This window comes from Notechis scutatus, chromosome 3, assembly GCF_049901735.1.
Source record: "Notechis scutatus isolate UNSWTSFEM ecotype Mainland chromosome 3, rNotScu1.2, whole genome shotgun sequence".
NCBI classification, from domain to species: domain Eukaryota; kingdom Metazoa; phylum Chordata; class Lepidosauria; order Squamata; family Elapidae; genus Notechis; species Notechis scutatus.
The window spans coordinates 30,082,541-30,103,335 of NC_142011.1; the positions used below are offsets into that span (position 1 = coordinate 30,082,541).

The following is a 20,795-nucleotide window of genomic DNA, read 5'->3' on the forward strand; positions in this document are numbered from 1 at the left end:
AATAATCCAAAATCAGACAGATTATTAGAAAAAATATATTATTGGTTCACATATGAAAGTTACATTTGGAAAATTCAAAATAATAACAAGATTTAATTTGGTTGGTATGGGGGTCAAAATATAAAATTGGGGTAAGGAATTAATTTGGCTTAATTTATATGAAAGGAAACTTGTGGACTTGTGGGAAAAGTTAAATGTTGAAAAATAAAACAGAAAAAAGAGAAAAATTAACCCTAACTTGAAACTGTAAACACAACTAGAATGTTCCTAGGGTAGTAATTAAATTGTCATATTGTTGAGTTTTCAAAAACAGCATTCAGTGTCCTACCTTTGAGTTGCTCCTATGAAGTAAAACAATTATCATCACTCCCACTCCACACAACAAAAAAATAATAAATTCCAGCTGCCTCACTCCCTCACATTTTCAGTATTATATTATATGCGTTTCTCAACCATTTATTGCTCACTTTCTTATTGCAGCAGGAAACCACCCTTCCATTAAGAGACTAATTCTGTTAGGTTTGGTGGTGCAAAAGGGATAAAATCCAGGGTGATCCACTGATAAAGATGTTGGACTGACCACAGGAAGAGCCAAGCTCAGGTCCACATTAGCCATGGAAGCTCACTGGGTAACCATGATGTAACATCCCATTCTCTCCCTTTCCCTCCCACCCTCCCTTCCTCTCCTCCTCCCCAATCCATCCCCTATGAAATTATCACCAATGTTCTTGGACCATTCATTCCTTCTCAGTTCAACTCACCTGACAGAGTTATTGTTGGAAAAAATAGAAAGAAGGAGTATTATATATGTTTGTCATTTGACTTGTTAAAAAAAAAAATAACAATAATAATGGCAGGATATAAAGAAATATTGAGCTTACTTATTTACAATATTTATATAGCCCCCACCCCCAATCTTATTATCAACTCTGAGTGGATTGATTCATGGAGTTTCTACCATATATACATATACATATGTACTATATAAACAATAGTTTCTTATAAATGTATTAATGATATAGTGTTTCTTTTTAATCCTGTGAGTAGTTCTTGGATCATAAATGAACACATTTTGTTCACTAGTATTAATTATAGAAGAAAATGTAACATAATCCTGTTGTGATACTACAGTCAGTCACATTCCATTATGATGTTCTTACTACTAAAACTTTAACAATGTAATCTGCCTTAATTTAGCTTTAAACCAAACATTGCAGTTTGCTTCAATATCTTTAAAACACACAAGAATAAACAGAAAAAAATCCTATTTTCTCAAAGTGACTTGTGTCCATATCTGGACTAAAAATATGTTAATTATGTTTGTTTTATGAGTTGTTTGTCCAAGAAAGGTAATTCTATATTTGCAAAATTGTCTTGACCATAGTCATATCAGTTAAGATTATGTCAACTTTACTATCTAATCAGATATGTCTTCATCTATAAATAAACATTAAAAAGTTGATTGCTAGTCATATCCAAATTTTAGAGTTATCACTGCAATGTAGTGCTGTTAAGTATAAAGAAGTAGTCTTATATTACTACTAAGATTAAAAAGTCTATCCAATTTTATTTCAAAGATTAATAATGCTTCCATATTTGCAATTTTAGCAAGGGCTCATGCACATGACAGATACAGATAATCAGATAATACAGATAATATAAGTGCAGAATACTTTCTTCCTTCCCTTTTATGCTCCAGGGAGACAGAAGTAGGAGTATGAAGAGTAGCCTACTCTCAGTCTCTTGTATCACCCTCCAATTTTATAATACTCATCCACCACTGTGGACTTAACACATTTCTTTTGCACCAGCTATTGGTTTATTAATTTCTTCTCAAATTAATTTATTTATCCTCTTTACAAAACCCAAGCATGGAAGAGGATTCAGAAAGGGGCACTGGTTTTATTATTGACAAATTGAGATGGGGAAGTAATTTTCAATAAGAAAATATTGTTGAAGTAAAATGGAAATATCTTCCTTTATGCATGATTATCCTATATAGGTTACACATATATTACGATGCTAGATTAGAGTATATGTAGATTAATATATATTCCATCCCTAAAGTGTAGGGTACAAAATAGAAATGGCAGAATTTAACATGGGGAATTTCCTCAAAAAGTGAGGGCAAGATAATTGCTTGATGGTGCCAAAACATTAAACTTGAATGAAATATTGTCTTTTATCACTGAGTATATGTCATAAAATTGGCATGCTGGAAATGACTGGCTTCTTAACGTTCTTAAGAATTCTTAGCTTTCACTTTGAAGATCACAGGAGTCAAAATAAGGAAGATTTCTATCTATTTCTGATGAATTTTGATCAGGTTAGACTGCTATAATTCTCAAACTCTGCATGACCATATTAGGAAATTATTCTAGGTGAACAGTGTATAGGTATTAATTTTAAAAAATAGAAAATTAATGTTAGGGGACTATACAGATTATTATTTCTTTTTGTCCCTCGCTTTAAAACAGCTTCCTTTCAACCTTTCTTGGTGATCTATAAAGTCATCTCAGGCAACTTGACAGCAAAGCTTGAAAACCCTCTTACACAAATAGCAATCAGAGTCATTGTTTCAGACAGACAATGACAGGAAATGATCATGCATTCTACTTGCATGCTCTTTTGTCACTTCACTATCTTGGAGCAAAGCCAGCAGTAAACTATTGTAGTAAATGCAATCATTCTTTTCAACTAGCAAAGCTTTTTGGATTTGGTTTTATCCTGCTTTTTTTGATAGCAGATTTCAATCAAGGATCCCACCTATGTAAAAGACTAACATTTTTCAGTCTCTGGGCATTTAGAAAAGGACTGTTTTGTGAATCTCAGTGCTTTCTGCCTGGTGTATGAAGTAGTATGAGGCAAAAATATCTTCCTAAGGTACTACACTTGATTTTAGCCAGAAGGCCAAGAAGAGTTAGAGTAATTTGCACTATCTGACAATTGGTCAAGATTGAACAGAAGAAAAAAAGCTGTTATTGAGCAGCAAAGTGAATTAACCTCTCTTCCTTATTCTTATCCCCAACCCCGACCTTGAAATCTAGATTGTTAAATCCTTCTGTTCTGACCCAAACCCTTTTCCAATAAAACAAACAATAACCAAAGGGAACAGAAACCTTTTAATGAGTCTTACAAATCCCCAGTTAAAAGGCTGCTGCAAACTAATTAACTTTGATAAGCACAATTCACCAAAACTGCCAAGAATCACAGATAAGAAATATTTCACAACACAAGAGTCTTCAAATACCAACTAAGATACTGCAATGTCCACAAGGCTGGAGTTTCAAAACATTTTTGCTTCCTACAAAGAATGTCTGATTCACAGCTGGCTTTTATCTTCTTGAAGGAGGGGCCATTATCTTGCAGCCTTACTCCCAAGTCGCCCATTCTGCTGCAGCTGTTCTTTCCTATGAGCAGCCCTGCGCGTACGCGCACTTGGCACAGGCTCCTCAGGAACCTTCTCATCACTGCTGCCAGTCCCCACAATCTCTGAAGGCAGCAGTCTACTCCCTAATGGTCCTGGCCCCTCATCTGAGTCCTTGCTCTCCTCAGTTGTCCACACCTGCTGCCAGTTAACCACAACACCTTCTTGGTATTATTACTTGGTTAAGAGTTATTACATTGGCAAAGATTCTGCAAGCTGCCTGTTACTAGTGATCTTCTATATCTGGTTGCAGTGTATATTATTTTAAACTTTTTCCCCTGCTTCAGTAAAAGTAGAATTTTGTGACATTTTTGTACAACTTTGGGGCATCTACTCTTTTGTGAGTTCACTTGTGGAGGAATCTAGTATCCTATAGAAAGGGCTTCATATAGGCTGTCATCTAATAGGTTCTCAAAAGATTTTGCCTGATCTTCAGAGTTATTGAAACAAAACAACTTACACAGATGATTCTCCTGAAAGAATACTGGGAAATTTCAATATTTTGAAAAATGATAAACAAACTTGATTTAGGAAGCCTGAATTAAAAAAGATATAGGAGGTTTTTCTTCTGTGCTAAGGGGAATAAAAACAATGAAGATTTCAGATAAAGTTGTTCTAGGTCAATAAGTTTACAGAATTGCATTACTCTCTTTTTTAATACAGTGTTGACTCCTTGAAACTGCATTTTTCTTGGCAAGATAGTTTGAAAGTGATCTGCCATTTCCTCTTACCTAGGGTTGACAAAGAGTGCCTGGCCAAGGCTTATCCAGGTAGATTTTCTGACCTTAACTAGAAAGGGTTAATACCTGTGAGAACATGTTATGTATTAAGAACCTGCCTGAAGTTCCCCTTCTGGTCCGCCATCTGAGCGGGAGCGCCGATCGCTCCCATTGGCTGATGCCGTTTGACAGCCGGCTATAAAAGGGAGCTGTCAAACGGCATCAGCTGTCGCCGCCAGCTGGCTGTCAGATTGCATCTGAAGCCGCGGTGACCCTTTATTCCTTGAATAAAGTATGTTAAAGTATGCCTAGCCCTGGCTCAGTCTCCCTTCTGTAACCGCCGCTCTACAACAGAACATATAACAGAAACAATAGTTGGGTATTCAGAAACTCGCCATTCCTTGTGAGATTGATAGCTATACAAAATGGTATATTTCTCAAAATCTCTATTCCTAAGATTTTCAGGATGGGGCCTTTAATAATGAAAACCAGGGAACTGCACAAAATTGATTTCATTGTGGGGTTTTTTTCTATCTTTAGTTCTGTTTTATTACATAGATAGGTCTGTGTAGTAATTAACTACATGTATCATACTATGTCAAGCAGATATATGATGAAAAATTAACCCATAACTAATAAATCTGTTTACTGGTTTTTATTTTTTTCCAAAATATGTATATCTAAATATAAATGCTCAAAATGCATTTTAAACATTTTGATACAATCTTTCAGTGGAAAATTTGATGGCACTTAATATAAATATGAAAAGTAGTGGATAATTCAATTCAGATCCATATGACATTTTTGGATATAAGTAATGAAGAAAGACACAGAGGGCCAGGGCTATTCTGCTCTTCATTTCTAGTACCTTTAAAAATGATTAAAGCCATCCCTTTAAAATGGTCTTGGTTAGGAAGACTTGTTGTGTGATAAAAATAAGAGTTTGAATAAAAGAAGAGAGACGGGACTCAGAAGAAAAGAGCTAAAGTCCCAAAGATGCTGCAGAAGAGAACCTGCAGAGTTAGTGCCCAATTCCGAAAGTGGTAATTGGTGGGCTGGAATAGTAGTCTTGGAAGATTATGTGAGGTCAGGATAGAGTTTAGATAAATTAATACACTTTTAGATTTATTTCAGTGACATACATTTAACATCTTGATTGATATCAATATTCTTTCTTCTAAATGCTTAACTCTGGCTAGGTCATGCTACTTGCTTTATTCTTTTCAATGTTATCAGAAGAATTCTATACTTCAGAGATAAATATTGTTTTACACTGATTATTTGTAGAATCTTTTCTGATGAGACAATGTAATTTCTGGGCAACAGAATAAAACTATTTGTGATCCCCTCCCATGCTTATGCTTCTCAATCATATTCAGACAAATTGGAATATGATTTTTCTGGTTTTGTTTGGTTTTGTTGAATGTTTGACAAGCAATTTTCCCCTCTAGTATAAAAACAGAGTTTTCATTTCCTCCCTACCCCAAAGTCTTTTTCATACACCTCTGAATTTGATTTTTGTGATGCATTTCAAAAAAATAAATAAAGGTCTGTGCATGCATAAATTGATTTATTCACGTTACCCTGTACAAAAGTAAGGATCTTTGTAACATCAGGAAAGGTTAAGGCAGCAACACTATATATTTGATTGACAACTCTGATGAAATTGAGCCACCTCTAGACTGAATTTAGAACACAGTAAAGAAATTGGTTAGTAAATAAGTCATGAGTTTTACCTCCGAATATAGCGGTATAATTTGCACAGTTGTCATTAATAAGCATAATAATGGAAGTCAGAGAGACTTTCAAAGGTGTATTTTAATAAACAATGTACTAAAAGTATGTCAATAGTTGCAGCAATGTATGAAGTGATGGATATTTATAGAAAATAAGTTATAAATTGAACAGAAATTTTAGCGGCTGGGGATAATGTTGAATGACAAATGTAGGGGAATTAACGAGAAGAGAGTGGAAAACCTCTGGCTTCATACTACATATTTACATACCCTTCATGCTGCTTTTTAGACAAGCAGATTTCATACAAGTGTAGAAAAGAGATACATTTTTTTAAAAAAATTCTCAGGTGTTTCCTCTGAAAAATATCATTAACTCCATGTATCCATTCATTTCTTAGTCTTTTCTCTTCACTCAATCTTATGTTATATTTTTGTTTTGAGAGTTGATGTTCATTCTTTCTCTCTAAACAGCCTTTAATTTACCTCCAGGTAGTTCTTTAATACTGGTCACTCATTTTTATATTCAATCTATATTCCTTCAGCATATATTCATTCTTCATCTTACCTCCTTTTGTCTCCCATTTTGTTTGTTTTAAGGCAGTGTTTCTCTCTGAGGCTAAGGCTGAGAAACACTTCCTTACACAAATGAAATGAGAATGGGACACTTAAGATAAAAGGAGGTAAGATTAAAAATAAATGTATGCTGAAGAGAGGGGAGAGAGAGATGATATACAGATGTCTGCTATGTCTATCACCACTAGTGTCTTCTGGTACTTGTCTACTACCACAATGTCTAGTTGATTGGCCAGTACCTACCTATCTGTCTGGATCTGGAAGTCCCAAAGGATCTTAGCTTTCATATTCTCCACAACTTTTTAGGGAATCTCCCATTTACATATAGGAGGGTCTAGCCCATATTCTGTACAGATGTTCCTGTACACGGTGCCAGTTCCTGTACACAATAATGTGTATTCTTTTTCTTGCCTGCGTCTTTTTCTTTGAAAGTTTTATTTGGGTTTTCACAAAAACAAAATACAAATAAAACATCTTTTTTGAAAATAGCATGGTTCCAGGTTATCACTTCTTCGTACAGACACCAAACTCAATTTCATGCTCATTTTTATATTCTATTCCATATCTTATTACCGTTTTATATTTTCTACATAGTTTTTCCCCTCTTTTAATTTTCTCAACTTTATTTTAATTATCTCATCTCAATCAAATCATTACATTTATACTTTTGTCTGTCCTGTTTCAATTTCATATTATCTTTTCTTATTAAACAAATTTTTCCCTGTAGTTACCAATTGGAGTATGACACCTTTATATCTTTTAATTTTATCCATTCAAACTCTTATTTAAGCTTCAATGTATACCTTTAAGATTATAGCATTCAATATAATACATAACTTCCAATCAAATTCTGCTTGGTACATTCTTAAAATACACACTATATTCTTAAAAAGAAAAAAATTATATATGTATGTAAATAAAGCACACATTCCATTCCAATTCAATTCTATCATTAATATTCATTAAAATCTTAACATCTTTAACATTTCTTTTCAATTAAATATCATACTTCCTTGGGAACACTTATAAACTTTCCATAGTTAATTCCTTTTTTTCCATATTTCTCACTTATATTTTTATAAATCATTACTAATAATTAAAAATGTTCCCATTTAATTCTCTCAATCATTTTAATTCATTTATTTATTACCAAACTTTCAACTACATTACAGTAAATATTTTATCCATCATTTTAATCATATTTTCTAAAATTATTTCTGTTTATAATATAACAATGCTATCTTATGTACCTTTGCAGAATCCCTTTTGCAATTAAATTTTCACCCATTATCTCTAAACAAGCTTATGGTTACAATCCTTATATCTTTTCCCTGTTTCTCCATTTCTTGTTTCTGTCTTCTACAACTTCTTTTCCTTGCCTTCTTCCCCTCTTCTTCTCCCTCCCTTTTTACCCCCTCGTCTCTCTACTTCTAACTCTCTCATCTGTAATCCTCTCTTCTGTTGCTTTCTAATATTATAATTATCTTTCAAATTCTTCTTCTTCTTTTTGGTTGTTTTTTCTAGTCTTAAACCTTTCACTCTCTTTCCCCCCTTTTCTCCCCCCCCCACTTAAAATTATTTGATCATTAAAGATGGCTTCTTCTTTGTCCCAATCTTCTTGTTCTGCAAGCATTTCTTGTTGTTTCTCATAGTTCCAGATCTCCATTTCTAAGAATTGAAATACGAAGCCAAAAGAACCTCTCCCTTCTTGTGCATCTTCTTTCCATTTTTTTAAGTTCCATTTTCAGTTCTTCTAAGAGTGATACCATTTTAAAGACTTTTAAACAACCACCTGGTTAATTTTAGTCATCTAGATGCAAAAACCAAAAATCACCAAGTAATCCAAATAATCCAAGGCAGTTTCTTTCTGCTTCTTTTTTCCACTTTCTCTTCCTGGGGTTCTATTATTTTGTTACCAAGTTTCAATTAAGATGTATCTTTGAGGAATCTTGTTGAAATTTCACTGTAAGTTCCTTTTAGTTACAGTTCCATTCCTTAGTTCCAGGCAGTCTCCTCCATTTTTCCAGATCCTGCCCTTTTATTCTTTTTTCCCCTCCTTTCCTGCTTTTAAAAACTTTTAAATATCCAGAAATCTTTATTATCCCTTTGACTTTTATTTTCAGCTTAGATGCCTATTAATGTCAAAGTGGCTTTTTTTCAATTTCTTGCTTAAGTCTCTTAGCTGTCAGTATAAGGAAGGGAAGAAAAAAAAACTAATCCTTTCCCTTCTCTCTCTTCTTCGCAGCTTCAAAATCTTCTTTGGGAACAATGTTATTAAATTTAAATTCCAGGGTACCTTATTTATTGCTTTTGCTGTTTGACCCGGTTAACCAAAACTTTCTCTTCTTATCTTCCTCCTGCACATTCTTTTCCGGTCTAGTTCTTCTTTGTGGTGGCCATTTCTGACCACCGCTACAACCGCCTTCGGGAAAGGGAGTAATGGCCAGCTGGGGAGGAGAGATGCAACTCTCCTCAACCCTGCAGGCCATCTCCCCCTTCTTCACCACCTCTACAGGGTGCCTTAGCCCCAAAACCAGCCGGCTCGGGGCACTCCAGCGGCGAGCATGGATCGAAGCCTCGCAGAGACGAGGTTTCGGTCTGTCACCGAAGAAGCTCAAACCAGAAGCCTTCTTGCCTGCATCTTGAGCGCTGCCACTATATGTTGGACTTTCTCTGAGGTCTCTGCATAGTTTGCATCTTGGTCCTATCTAGACTGATAAGATCCTTGCTTGTATGGATTTGGTCCTTAGTGCTTGTTCTTGTGCTGCTATGATCAGTACCACAGTGTTGTCTTTTATTCCAGTATGACTCGGCACTTTGAGTCCAGCCAACTAAATATATTCTATTTAAATATATATTCTTTGTCTTCTCAATAGAAAGAGAATTCCCCTCACCTACAGCACTAAAATACCATTTATTGTTGTGCACTAAGTGAGGTCAACTCTTTCTTTCCATTAGGATAGCAAAGAAAATACCACAAAGTATTAGAATAGCATGATTAATAACCAAAATAATACTTTATCATTAAAGTTTAAAAACCCAGTTCTTTCTTCCTGAATTACTTTGATTGCAAATATGGTCAGATCTGTCCACTGTTGCCAAACAGGTTTTAGAGGAAAAAAATTAGGATTTCATTTGAAAGTATATAAAGCTGAGATAGTCTGCCTTTTATTTTTAGTTTAATTTATTTTTATACCAGAGGGTTTGCTGATATTTACATCTTGCCCTGGTTTTATTTTTTTACGTTCTCTCTTTTCTTTCAAAAATTAACAAACCCTTAGTGCTTAAGAGGTTTAAAAAAATGAAATAAGGAAGATTTTTTTTTTCCCCAAAAATACTTTTCTGGCCAATTTTGTTGGTATGAATTTAAGGGTCTCTGAGAGCCACAAATAACAGGATCAAGTGTTTTGGGGGAGTGGAGGGAACTAAATATTCATGTTTTACTAAATCTGCTGGTGCTTAACATGAATCTAAATTGGTTTGTGGAACTTTCTTAAGAATGGCCAAGTTTATTTCTGATTTATGAAATTTCTGTAACTCTAAAGGATTGAGAATTTTCCTAAACTGTGCCATCATCAGTAGTTAAAAGTTAAATGTAGAGTTTAGAGTTGTTTATAATGCAAGGCTTGTTAAAAAGAAAAAGAAAGAAGAAAGAACAATTTGAGCGGTAATGAGGGAGGGAGGAACCTCTTATTGTACATGTGCATAATCTTCTTTTATATCCCTAAGAACCTAATGATTTTAACAAGTATATATCTGTGATATATACTTATTAACTATTAGATGCTGCCCCTTTATCAACTTATCATGAAAATGAAGATGCAGTTTAACTAAAGGCTTGGTGAATCTTAAGACATAATAAATAACAGTGTTTTTGACATTTTCCATTTTGACATTTTACTGGAATTATAAAATTCCAGTAAATATCAATGGTATCCTGACATTTACACTAACAGTGATCCCTGACTGTTTCTTTTACTCAGGTACTACATTTTTAAAGTTGTTAGGACTGTTCATACAGTAAATGAAAGCATACCAATATGGTGCCTAAAGGCCACTCTTAAACTTATAATCATGGTACATAATTATTACATATTACCTAGACCCATTTCAGTCTGGCTTCTGGCCAGATTACAGTACAGATTCAGCATTCATCACATTTACTGATGATCTTTGGTGGAGCCAAGATGCAAGTGGTACATCGATCCCAGTGCTCCTTGATCTCTTGGTGGCTTTTAATACTTTTATCCAAAGTATCCTTCTGGACCAGCTGCAGGGCACAGGAGGCAAGGCACAATTCTCAGTGATTGGTTTCAGTGAATAGTGACAGGAGAAGAGAAATTGTATCCATGGTGTATCTTACATGGGGTTTATCAAGGCTCAACACTCTGTTCAGCATCTCCCAGACACTGGGAAGATCATCTGCTATATGGAATGCAGTATCTTCAGTATGTAGATGAATATTCAACTTTACATATCCATCCAAGGTTGCATAGATGAAGCTGCCAATGTATTGACCCAGTGCCTGGACACTGCAATTGCTTGTACTACTTCTATAGTAACCAGATCTGCTAATCCATAGCTTTGGGTTGTGACTAAAGTATTGAGATTGATACTGCACTGTAAGTTGTGACTGCTTACAGCATCCTATTGCACTATTACTAAACTTCTGCACTGTGGAACTGGTAGTGTAGAACCCCCCAAACTCATACTACTGAGGTTAATATCAATAGCATTTAGACGTGTATACCACTTCATAGTGCTTTACAGCCCTCTCTAAGTGGCTTACAGAATCGGCAGATGCCCTTAATAATCTGGGTGCTCATTTTATTGACCTCAGAAGAATGGGAGGCTGAGTCAACCTTGAGCCAGTGAGAATGGAACTCCTGGCTGTGGGCAGAGTTAGCTTGCAATACTGCCACGGATTCATCATGGCTCTTCAAGGTAAGGTTCAAAAGTACTTTAGATTTCATGCCAATCATTGCCAAGAAAAATATAGGCTTGTCACTTACTCATATGGACAAACACATGTTAGATTTGAAACATGTGTGACATTACATTGCATCATTTTCCATTGTCCACTTACTTTTAAGCTGCACAATATCACCATGCAACAGCAACTGTGGAAAAGGCAAGGGGGTCAGTATGACATAAACTGTGGTGTTCTGATGCAAACCTGTATCTTTTCTATTTGTAATGTAATGTCAAATGCATATCCCAAAGGACAGAACTTGACACATTTTTTCCAGCACTGTGACATGAACAGTGAGAAATTGCTGGCCTTCTGACACTGGTAAGGATAGAAGACCTATAAAAATGGATCATTCCAGCTGCATAATCCAGGTCATTTCTTGAGTCCTGTTGGAGATTTCCCCAATAATGTGGTGGGCAGTTCTTCCACAAATCTGATTGTCGAAACACCAATTTTTTTACAGAACAGCCTCCCTTAAACCATCAATCTCTTTATAAAGAGCTCTAGAAAATAAATAAGATAAGACTTATCTAGAATAATAGTAGCAGAAAACAAGGAATAGATTAGATCAATCGCACATATGTATCCTTACTTGGCCTAAATTAAAGTGAAGCATGCTTACTTTTCCACTTTTATTATATTATCAGGATAATCCATTCATTGTTGAAAGTTTCTTTGCAGAGAAAATAGTTTATATTTGTTCAGAGATCAATATCACAGTTTAACATGATAACTGTTTGTTTGACTATTTGGTTTTGCTGATCTTGTGGAAGCTGAGGAAACAGGTTATCTGTTGTATGGGGCTCTCATATGTGATCTGGATTCATATTTTTTTTTAACTTCTTAGCTATCTGACAGAGGCATCATATGGCTAGAATTGGGATGTGCTACTTAGCCTTGAGGCAAATATGGACCTTCTCCTGAAAAAAAAAATCTAGCCATTCACTTTGTTACAAACCTTTCCTTTCTGGGCAAACTGTTAGATTATACGAGATTGAATCAGCTACAGAGGATCCTAGATGAAGTGGATTATCTAAATTCCTTCCTTTCTAGATTAAGTCCCAAAGGTGCTTTTTCAAGAGGCACTTTCTGATTTTTCTCTCAGCTGAGAGCTGAAGAAGCTTCTTGGATGAGAAGTGAAACATCTTCAAAGAAAAACCAGAAAATCCAGTTGCCTCTTGAAAAAGCACCTCTGGGACAGTAGTGGGATTCAATTTTTTTTACTGCTGGCTCTGTGGGTGTGGTTTGGTGGGCATGGTGTGGTTTGGTGGAGTGGCAAGGCTTGGTGGGCGTGGCGTGGTGGGCGTGGTAGGGAAAGAATACTGTAAAATCTCAATTCCCACCCCACTTCTGGGGGAAGGTTACTGCAAAATCCCATTCCCTCCCCACCCCACTAACCTGCTTTCCAGCTCCGTTCACCTGTGCAGGGCAACAAAATAAGACCCAGTCAATCAGCTGGGACTCAGGAGGCAGAGAATAGATGGGGCCGGGCCAGTCAGAGGTGATATTTGCCTGTTTACCAAACAACTCAAAATTTCCGCTACTGGTTCTCCAGAACTAGTCAGAACCTGCTGAATATCACCTCTGCTTTGGGACAACCATGACCTGGATGGCTGAGAATCTCCATATATGTTTCTAGATTAAGGTCTAAGCATGAGACAGAATCAGTTCTGATTAGTTAGTGACTATTCTAACTCAAGTTCTGAAGTATGGGAATCTATCTTTTAGGCACTTAACCTGCATTTGATTCCATGGCCATCCTATATTGCTGAATCACATAGGAGGGTTGGGAATCAAGGCATATTTACAATAGCCATGCTCTTACCTTAGTAGTTCCAGAATGTAGAATGGGGATAAGAGCAGTCCAGCACACAGCTTCTCCACTATGGGATACCATAACATTTGGCTGTCTCTTTTGCTATAGAAAGCTGCAAATCTGAGATGAGCAATGTATCATCAGTTTGTTTGTTTTTAATTCTATATTATAAACCATCCCGAGTTTCAGGAAATGGGCAGTTCATAAAGATGTGTGTGAATGTACACTCATACATATGTGCATACATTGAGTAGCTAGCATTTATTCTAGAAATCAGTTAAAGTTAGCTGAAGTATATTTGTTCAGTTGTTCTAAATAAATGTAGATCTTTGTAGATGAAAATATATACGGAATTACATATATATTCAGATAATACAACAAATTTGATTTTTTTCTCCATTTATTTCAGATTACCTACAAAGCTGTTGGATCTCTAGATCCTACTGCTGATTTGTTGAATCAGAGAGGAAAAGTCTTCAAGCTAAGGAATGAAACTCACCACCTTTTTGTAGGGTTATACCCAGGAACTACCTATTCATTCACCATTAAAGCCAGCACAGTAAAGGGTTTTGGACCTCCCATCACCACACGGATTGCAACTAAAATTTCAGGTATTACTATTAAGGGGGAAATGGCATGCTGAGAAAATTCAGTTTTTGACTTTGAATTTGGTAGATAGAGGGAAAATAATTAGTATTCTGTCAAAGTCAAAGCAATTAGCATCTTGGGCTGTATTTCTTAAAATGTTCCTATGGGAAAAATAATTTGTCAGATTTCTCATAAAACAGTGAGACAACCCTGTCATTTAACATTGTGCACTTTAATAAATAATAAGATGTAGTGTGTGGGGCTTTTTGTTTTGTTTTGTTTCCAGCTAAGCATTGCTTTCTGAATTCATTTAATTTTAAACAGAAATAGATCTAGAATGATTCAAAACATTCCTTTCATCACTAAGCTATGTGCAATCTGCAGATGCACCTAGCAACAAAAAATGTCTATAACTGTGTTACTGCCCGCTGTGCATTTATGTAAAACATTTTCATATTCATGTACAAAGAAATTATAGAACTGGCAGGCTACAACACATTGCTTCTTTTGCTTTAATATTATTCATTTGAAATTATTAATACACAATATTGAGATTTCAAGAAATGAGCTTAATTTCTTTTATTGACTTTACATTTTGTGCCTGAAGGGGATCTGCTCACACAAACTGTTACGTTTAGAAACAGCTTCTTGCAGAAGACAGCTGTAAATGAAGATGTGAAATTGGAAAGAGAGCAAGAGATATTTAATCAAACATAAAGGAACATGGAGAGAAAAATCACAAGAAAACCAGTTCTTCTTAATTGGATTGAAAATTCACTGCTACAAAAGAACAAACAGCATCAAAAAGCATTTTGTATTTGATTCCCTTCTACTGGTTGCTTTACAGAAACATAAATATTTCTGTTGTTCCACAGCCCCATCAATGCCAGAATATGATACTGACACCCCTCTGAATGAAACAGAGACCACCATTACAGTCATGCTGAAGCCTGCACAGTCTCGTGGTGCGCCAGTCAGGTAAAAAAAAAAATCTTGTTTAGTCAAAAATGCCATGACATGTGTCATTCCACATTTCTAGATTATGAAAAGGAAGAATTATAACAAAACAAATAAAGCTACAAAAACACCCTTTCCTCAGGGAACCATTGAAAGTTACAGAGAAAGTATCTCTAAAAATAAATTCTGAAATTGATGGTGATTGCACTGTGGTCCAAAAGACTGAAAATTCTATGTTCTCTGGGGCATGAAAATGTGAAAGAATTCCCCAAAGGTTCCTCTGAGAGATAATTTAGGCATTCTGCTCTCTCTGGATTTCATAGCAGAATGAATGTTAGTGTCAAACCATGTCTGCTAGTATTCATTTTCCTCTATCAAAAATTCCACACATAAAATATGCACATAAAAATGTGCTATTGAAAATTGTGGGCAAAATGCTGTGGATCAACTTTGAAGGAGCACTCACCCTTTTTTCAAGTTTTGTAGAACTAATTTTTCAAAGCATAGCTACGTTATTATACCTGATTTTTTAAAGTGAGAGTTGAGAAGCTACCCTTTTTAGTTTTGAGCAATTAAAACTATCCACAAGTAGTTGTTTTGTGACTTGGTCCCTATATGTGGGGATGGGGGAGTCAGAGGCACAGGTGAACTTACACAGTGCCATTCTGAAAACTATTTAAGGCAATCATATGATACAGCCAGTTAAATCTGCTCTGAATTGTATTTCAGTTGTATGGGTCTTTTGGACCTGATGTAGACACAATCTGTCTTGGTTATCAAGGAACACTGTTAATCATTTTTAGGCAAGATTGTTGATAAGGTGATAAGTTTGCAGTTTCAGAAGACACAGGAATAAATAAATTATCTGGATTGTTTTCAGACTGTTTTCTGACTATAGTACTAAGATAATATTGGTCACCCTTGTAGATGACCCTTAGTAGATTTACTGAGATGGGGGTTGTGTATCTAACCTGTTTTTCACTATTCCCTGAGTGGCCTTCAAAACACAGAATCCTTCTGAAATTGCTCTGAAGTGAGGTGCATGATGTTATAATTCTGTCCACCTTATCAGAAGTGACTCTGGGTGATGCACAACAATAAATTAAATCATAATATTAAGACACCATTATAAAAACAATCATTATAAAATGCACACAATCAATATTAAAATAATTAAAAATGAAAATATACAAACCACAAATGGAGAAAAAATATAGTTAACCACATATTACCCACAACAAAAATGTTGCCAGTTACCTGGGACTTCCAAGCCTGATGATTTAACCACATCTTGAGGGACTATCTGAACATTAACAGGGATGGAAGCTCTTCACAGCACAGAGACTGCAAATGTGCTTTCTTGATTACAGCTTTTGACTTTTGGAACAACCTATCCACAAGATTTGCATGGCCTCCAAAGCCATTTCTGTAGGTCTCTATAAGGCTTTGAAAACTTGTTTTTTTCATCCAGCCATTGAGACAAAACTGAATACCGCCTGCCTGAAATTATTTGGGAAATTCTTACTTGAAGATTGATTGCAATTTGGCCTCAGTTATGTTTTATGTAGTTTTATGTTTATCAAATATTATTTTTGTGCTTTTAATCCTATATAAACCACTCAGTGTCAAAATTTGAAGTTAGAGAGCCTTATAGGTAGGATGGATGGATGAATGCATGTAATGTTTTTTAATCAGCTGGTGACAATATGAAGAAGAAAGGTAGGGGACTCAGTCTCTTGCATAACACATGATGCACATGCAGAATCAGAGCATTAGCATTCACTGATGATAGAACAGATGCACCAGAGGCAAACAGAAACTAACAAAGGATAGCAACTGTCCTGCCACTCTAGATTTTTGCAGCCTAAAAGATGGTGAAAAGAACTCTAAATGAGCAGTGCAATCTTTATTTATTTTAACACCGGGTTATAAAATTAATCTGGTGTTAGAACAGATAATGCTATTGCTGCTACACCAAGTGTTTTAGTTTCCTAATTGACCTACTACAAATATGGAGTAATAAAGCTCTTATCTTGCTGAACTAATGAAAGACACACTAATACTTCAGTTGTTAGCTATAATGGAGTTAACATAGTATATGTTTTACATCTAAGGTGCTAGTTCCAGGATGCATCTAATAACCTAGCCTTCAAATTTTATCTCAGGCTAATATATGCATATTTAGGATTGGAACACTTCTTCTATTACAATAGCCCAAATATTTACAGAATTTTATACATACCTCAACCAAAAAAATCCATTATATATTTTCAGCTCATCAGTAATATTATGCATTGGTTGAAATCAATATTTCACTTTCAAAATAAAAATAACAATAGCACTTAGATTTATATACCACTTCACCATGCTTGGTTGACCTAGAAAGAGTGCAGAGAAGAGCAATAAAGATTAATAGGGGTCTGGAGGCTAAAACATAGGAATAACGGTTACAGGAATTGGGTATGTCTAATTTAATGAAAAGAAGGAGTGACGTGATAGCAGCTTTCCAATATTTGAAGGGCTGCTACAAGGAAGAGGCTCCAAAGCACCTGAAGTTAGGACAAGAAGCAACGGATGGAAACTAATCAAAGAGAGAACCAACCTAAAACTAAGGAGAAATTTCCTGACAGATCAAACAATTAGTTGTGGATGCTCCAACAATGGAGATTTTTAAGAAGAGACAAATTTGTTTGAAATGGTATAGGATTTTCTGCTTGAGAAGAGCTTTGGATTAGAAGACTTCCAAGGTCCCTTCCAACTCTGCTATTCTGTTATTTTGATCCAAGTGATTTGCTATGTATAAGTCTGTAGGAATTCATATCAATCACCAGAATATACATTTCTTATTAAGATAAAAATAGCTGTGGATTAGATCATATTTGAGAAGATACTCTGTAATATTTAAACATTTCAAATTCTTAATATAAAAGAAGATATTTAATAAAGTGATTATCACTTTTCCAGAGAAATTAACAGATTTAATGTGGATAGTTTTACTTTGCTTCAATAAGACCACATGTAAATCCCACAGGATTCAAACCTCTAAAGTGAAGTGTTTATATTAGAAATATTGTTAGATATTTCACATCAGAAACGTGTGTGAGCTCCAAAACTGACTTCCTCTCATTTTTTTTTAAACCATTTCGTACTTCTGGGGAATACTTAAAAACAAAATGTATTTCCCTACTATTTTTTTTTTATGAATAAATGACAAAGTACTCATTTTTATTAAAACTAACACATTATGTTTGTATTGTGATTGTGTTTGTCAATTAGCAAACTATATACAGTGATTACTATATGTTGTTGGAGACCAGAATATACTATGTTATATATTATATATCTTTCCTTTCTAATTTTGTTCTGTCCTGATTTAAATTTTGCTATTTTCTTTTTTTATTGAACAGTTTTGAAAACAAAAAACAAAACAAAATTAAGCTCCCTTTTGTAAATCAATAAGCATCTATCAAAAACTGTGTGAAAATATTTCTGAAAACCTTGTTCCTTTATAGAATCATCTGTAAAAATAATTGAAATGTCAATGCAGATGTCTTCATATAAATACATACAAACATCCGATATGTGAGAAGTCTATTATAATGAATGTTTTCTCCTCATACAAGTAGATTCAGTTGCAAAATCAACATGAGTCTTTCCTTTTCTCTGATTTCCACCCCAAATTGGACTTCACATGCTCTTTCGTTAAATCCACTTTCTATTCATTCTATTAGAAGATTTGTTGATCTGCAAATATTGAAACTGCTAATCTGTACCTACCCTTCCTCCCTTCCTCCCTCCCTCCCTTCCCTCCTCCCACAGAATAATATATGGAACATTCAGAATCCTCCCACTTTCAGAGCTAAAAGCTCAGCCATGTTTTGTATTCATTGCTTTTCCATGTATACACATGAAGTAACTACAGCAAATTTTCAAAACATTTTTCTATGTGGATTCTGACCAAACACATTAATTTTTAGGTCTCAGAATAGCTCTTATCCCCTTTTGTCTTATTCATTCACTTTACATTACAGATTAATATTTTCCCCGATTGCTTTCATTCAAAATAAATTACAGAGTAACAGACTTGGAAGGTCTTTGGAGATCTTCTAGTCCAACCCACTGCTTAAGCAGGAGACCAACTGAGAACTGAAGAACAGAATAGAATAACAGAGTTGGAAGGGACCTTTGAGGTCTTCTAGTCCAACCCCCTGTGTAGGCAGGAAACCTTACACCACTTCAGACAAATGGTTATCCAACATCTTTCTAAAAACTTCCAGTGTTGGAGCATTCACAACTTCTGGAGGCAAGTTGTTCCACTGATTAATTGTTCTAACTGTCAGGAAATTTCTCCTTAGTTCTCAGTTGCTTCTCTCCTTGATTAGTTTCCACCTATTGCTTCTTGTCCTGCCCCCAGGTGCTTTGGAGAATACCTTGACTCTTTTTCCCCCAAAACACATTTTATTATTTGATTTTTCAACAATCATTATTCCTTGGAATGTAACATCCAGCTATCATCAAAATACACATTTCTATTTTTCATATACACCTACAGTAAATCAGAAAACATCAATTTATACTTCCAGAGACATATTTCAGCCCTTTAATGCTTAATTAAACCCTTTCTGTCATTTCATTCATGTATTCATCAGCATAATTCAACATGATCAGGCTATTTTCATTCTGGTCATTACTTTCTCTACTTTCTCCTATTTTCCAGACATAAATTTACCTATTCCTTTATTTTTGATTGTTCTTTTATTTAATAATAATTTGTACCTCTTACATTCCAAGTGAAAATCTTTCCAATACTGAAGATGTGCTAAAAGATTTTTTATCTTAGCTGCCAATCATAGCTTTGTCTGAAGTGATAAAAAAGCTTTCTTGCTAAGAAAGATATTCCTTCTATCAGCATTTTTCATCTTTTCACATGCCACATTTTTCCTGACAATAACAATAGGTTACCTTTGGTACAATAGCCTCAAAATTCAGTTCCCACCAACTAGGAAGTATATGCAGTGTACTTTCCCATACTGAGGATGAATCCATCAAATTAGTTAAAAATGAATTATCACACCTCTTTTTTATTAGAATAATGCAAACTGGGTAGGATATGAATAACTTGCTAGAGTAGAGTAGAGTAGATTTTACAGCTGAAGACAGATTGTCATGGCATCATGAATCAAAAAGCTAGAAGCCTGTTTCCTGATCATTAGAAGATCTCTAGACATACACGTGAGAAGTTTTCCCCTTAGAACAGAACTTTATTCCCCACTTGGGTATCAGCAGAGAAAGCAAGTCAGAGTAACCCTAGTTGAAACTTTATACTGCTTTACTGTGAGCATCATGTTGGTCTGCTGAATTGATACTGTCGGAGAGTAGGTCAGGAGCTGATATATATAAATAAGGGGTTTTTACTCTGGATAATATGATCTAATATTGTATACAAGTGAAAATACTATTTCCAAACCAGAATGGTTTTCTATGTACAATATATACAGTATAGTGTAAGAAATATAATGTGAATGGTGCGGTGGCCTAGAGGTGGAGCTCTCGCCACACAATCAAGAGGCTGTGAGTTCGATCCTAGGTAGAGGCAGATGTTTCTCTCTCTGGGCACAATAAGAACACATCTGCTGAAAGAAACTCTGCATTGGTGACAGAAAGGCATTCGGCCAGTAAACACTCAGCTTTATTCAGTTGCCCAGACTCCACCCCACAAGGGATTATGGGGTCATTAAAAGAAGATAAGCTGAGAATTTTATTTATTTATTTATTTATTTATTTATTTATTTATTTGATTTGCCAATTGTTTACAAGATAATAAGTATAAGTGTATACATAGTTGTGAATACATGAAATGGGTACATATAAGAAAAATAAAAGAAGAATAAGAGAAATAATAGGACAGGGACGGTAGGCACGTTGGTGCGCTTATGCATGCTTCTTTTTTTTTTTTTTTGGATGTGAGGGCGATCTGGCTGCGACATCTGTCACCCCATTGATCGCC

The 20,795-nt window shown here is 35.2% G+C and overlaps 1 protein-coding gene across 2 annotated transcripts in view; it reads left to right on the forward strand.

Moving 5' to 3' along the window:
* Window positions 1-20,795, forward strand: part of PTPRT (protein tyrosine phosphatase receptor type T) — a 687,970-nt gene that overhangs the window by 529,071 nt on the left and 138,104 nt on the right. For both annotated transcript variants that reach the window (XM_087959374.1, XM_087959375.1), the window contains exons 10-11: window positions 13,653-13,854; window positions 14,707-14,809. In XM_087959374.1, the coding sequence (XP_087815500.1) occupies window positions 13,653-13,854; window positions 14,707-14,809 (305 nt within the window). The remainder of the gene's footprint in view (window positions 1-13,652; window positions 13,855-14,706; window positions 14,810-20,795) is intronic.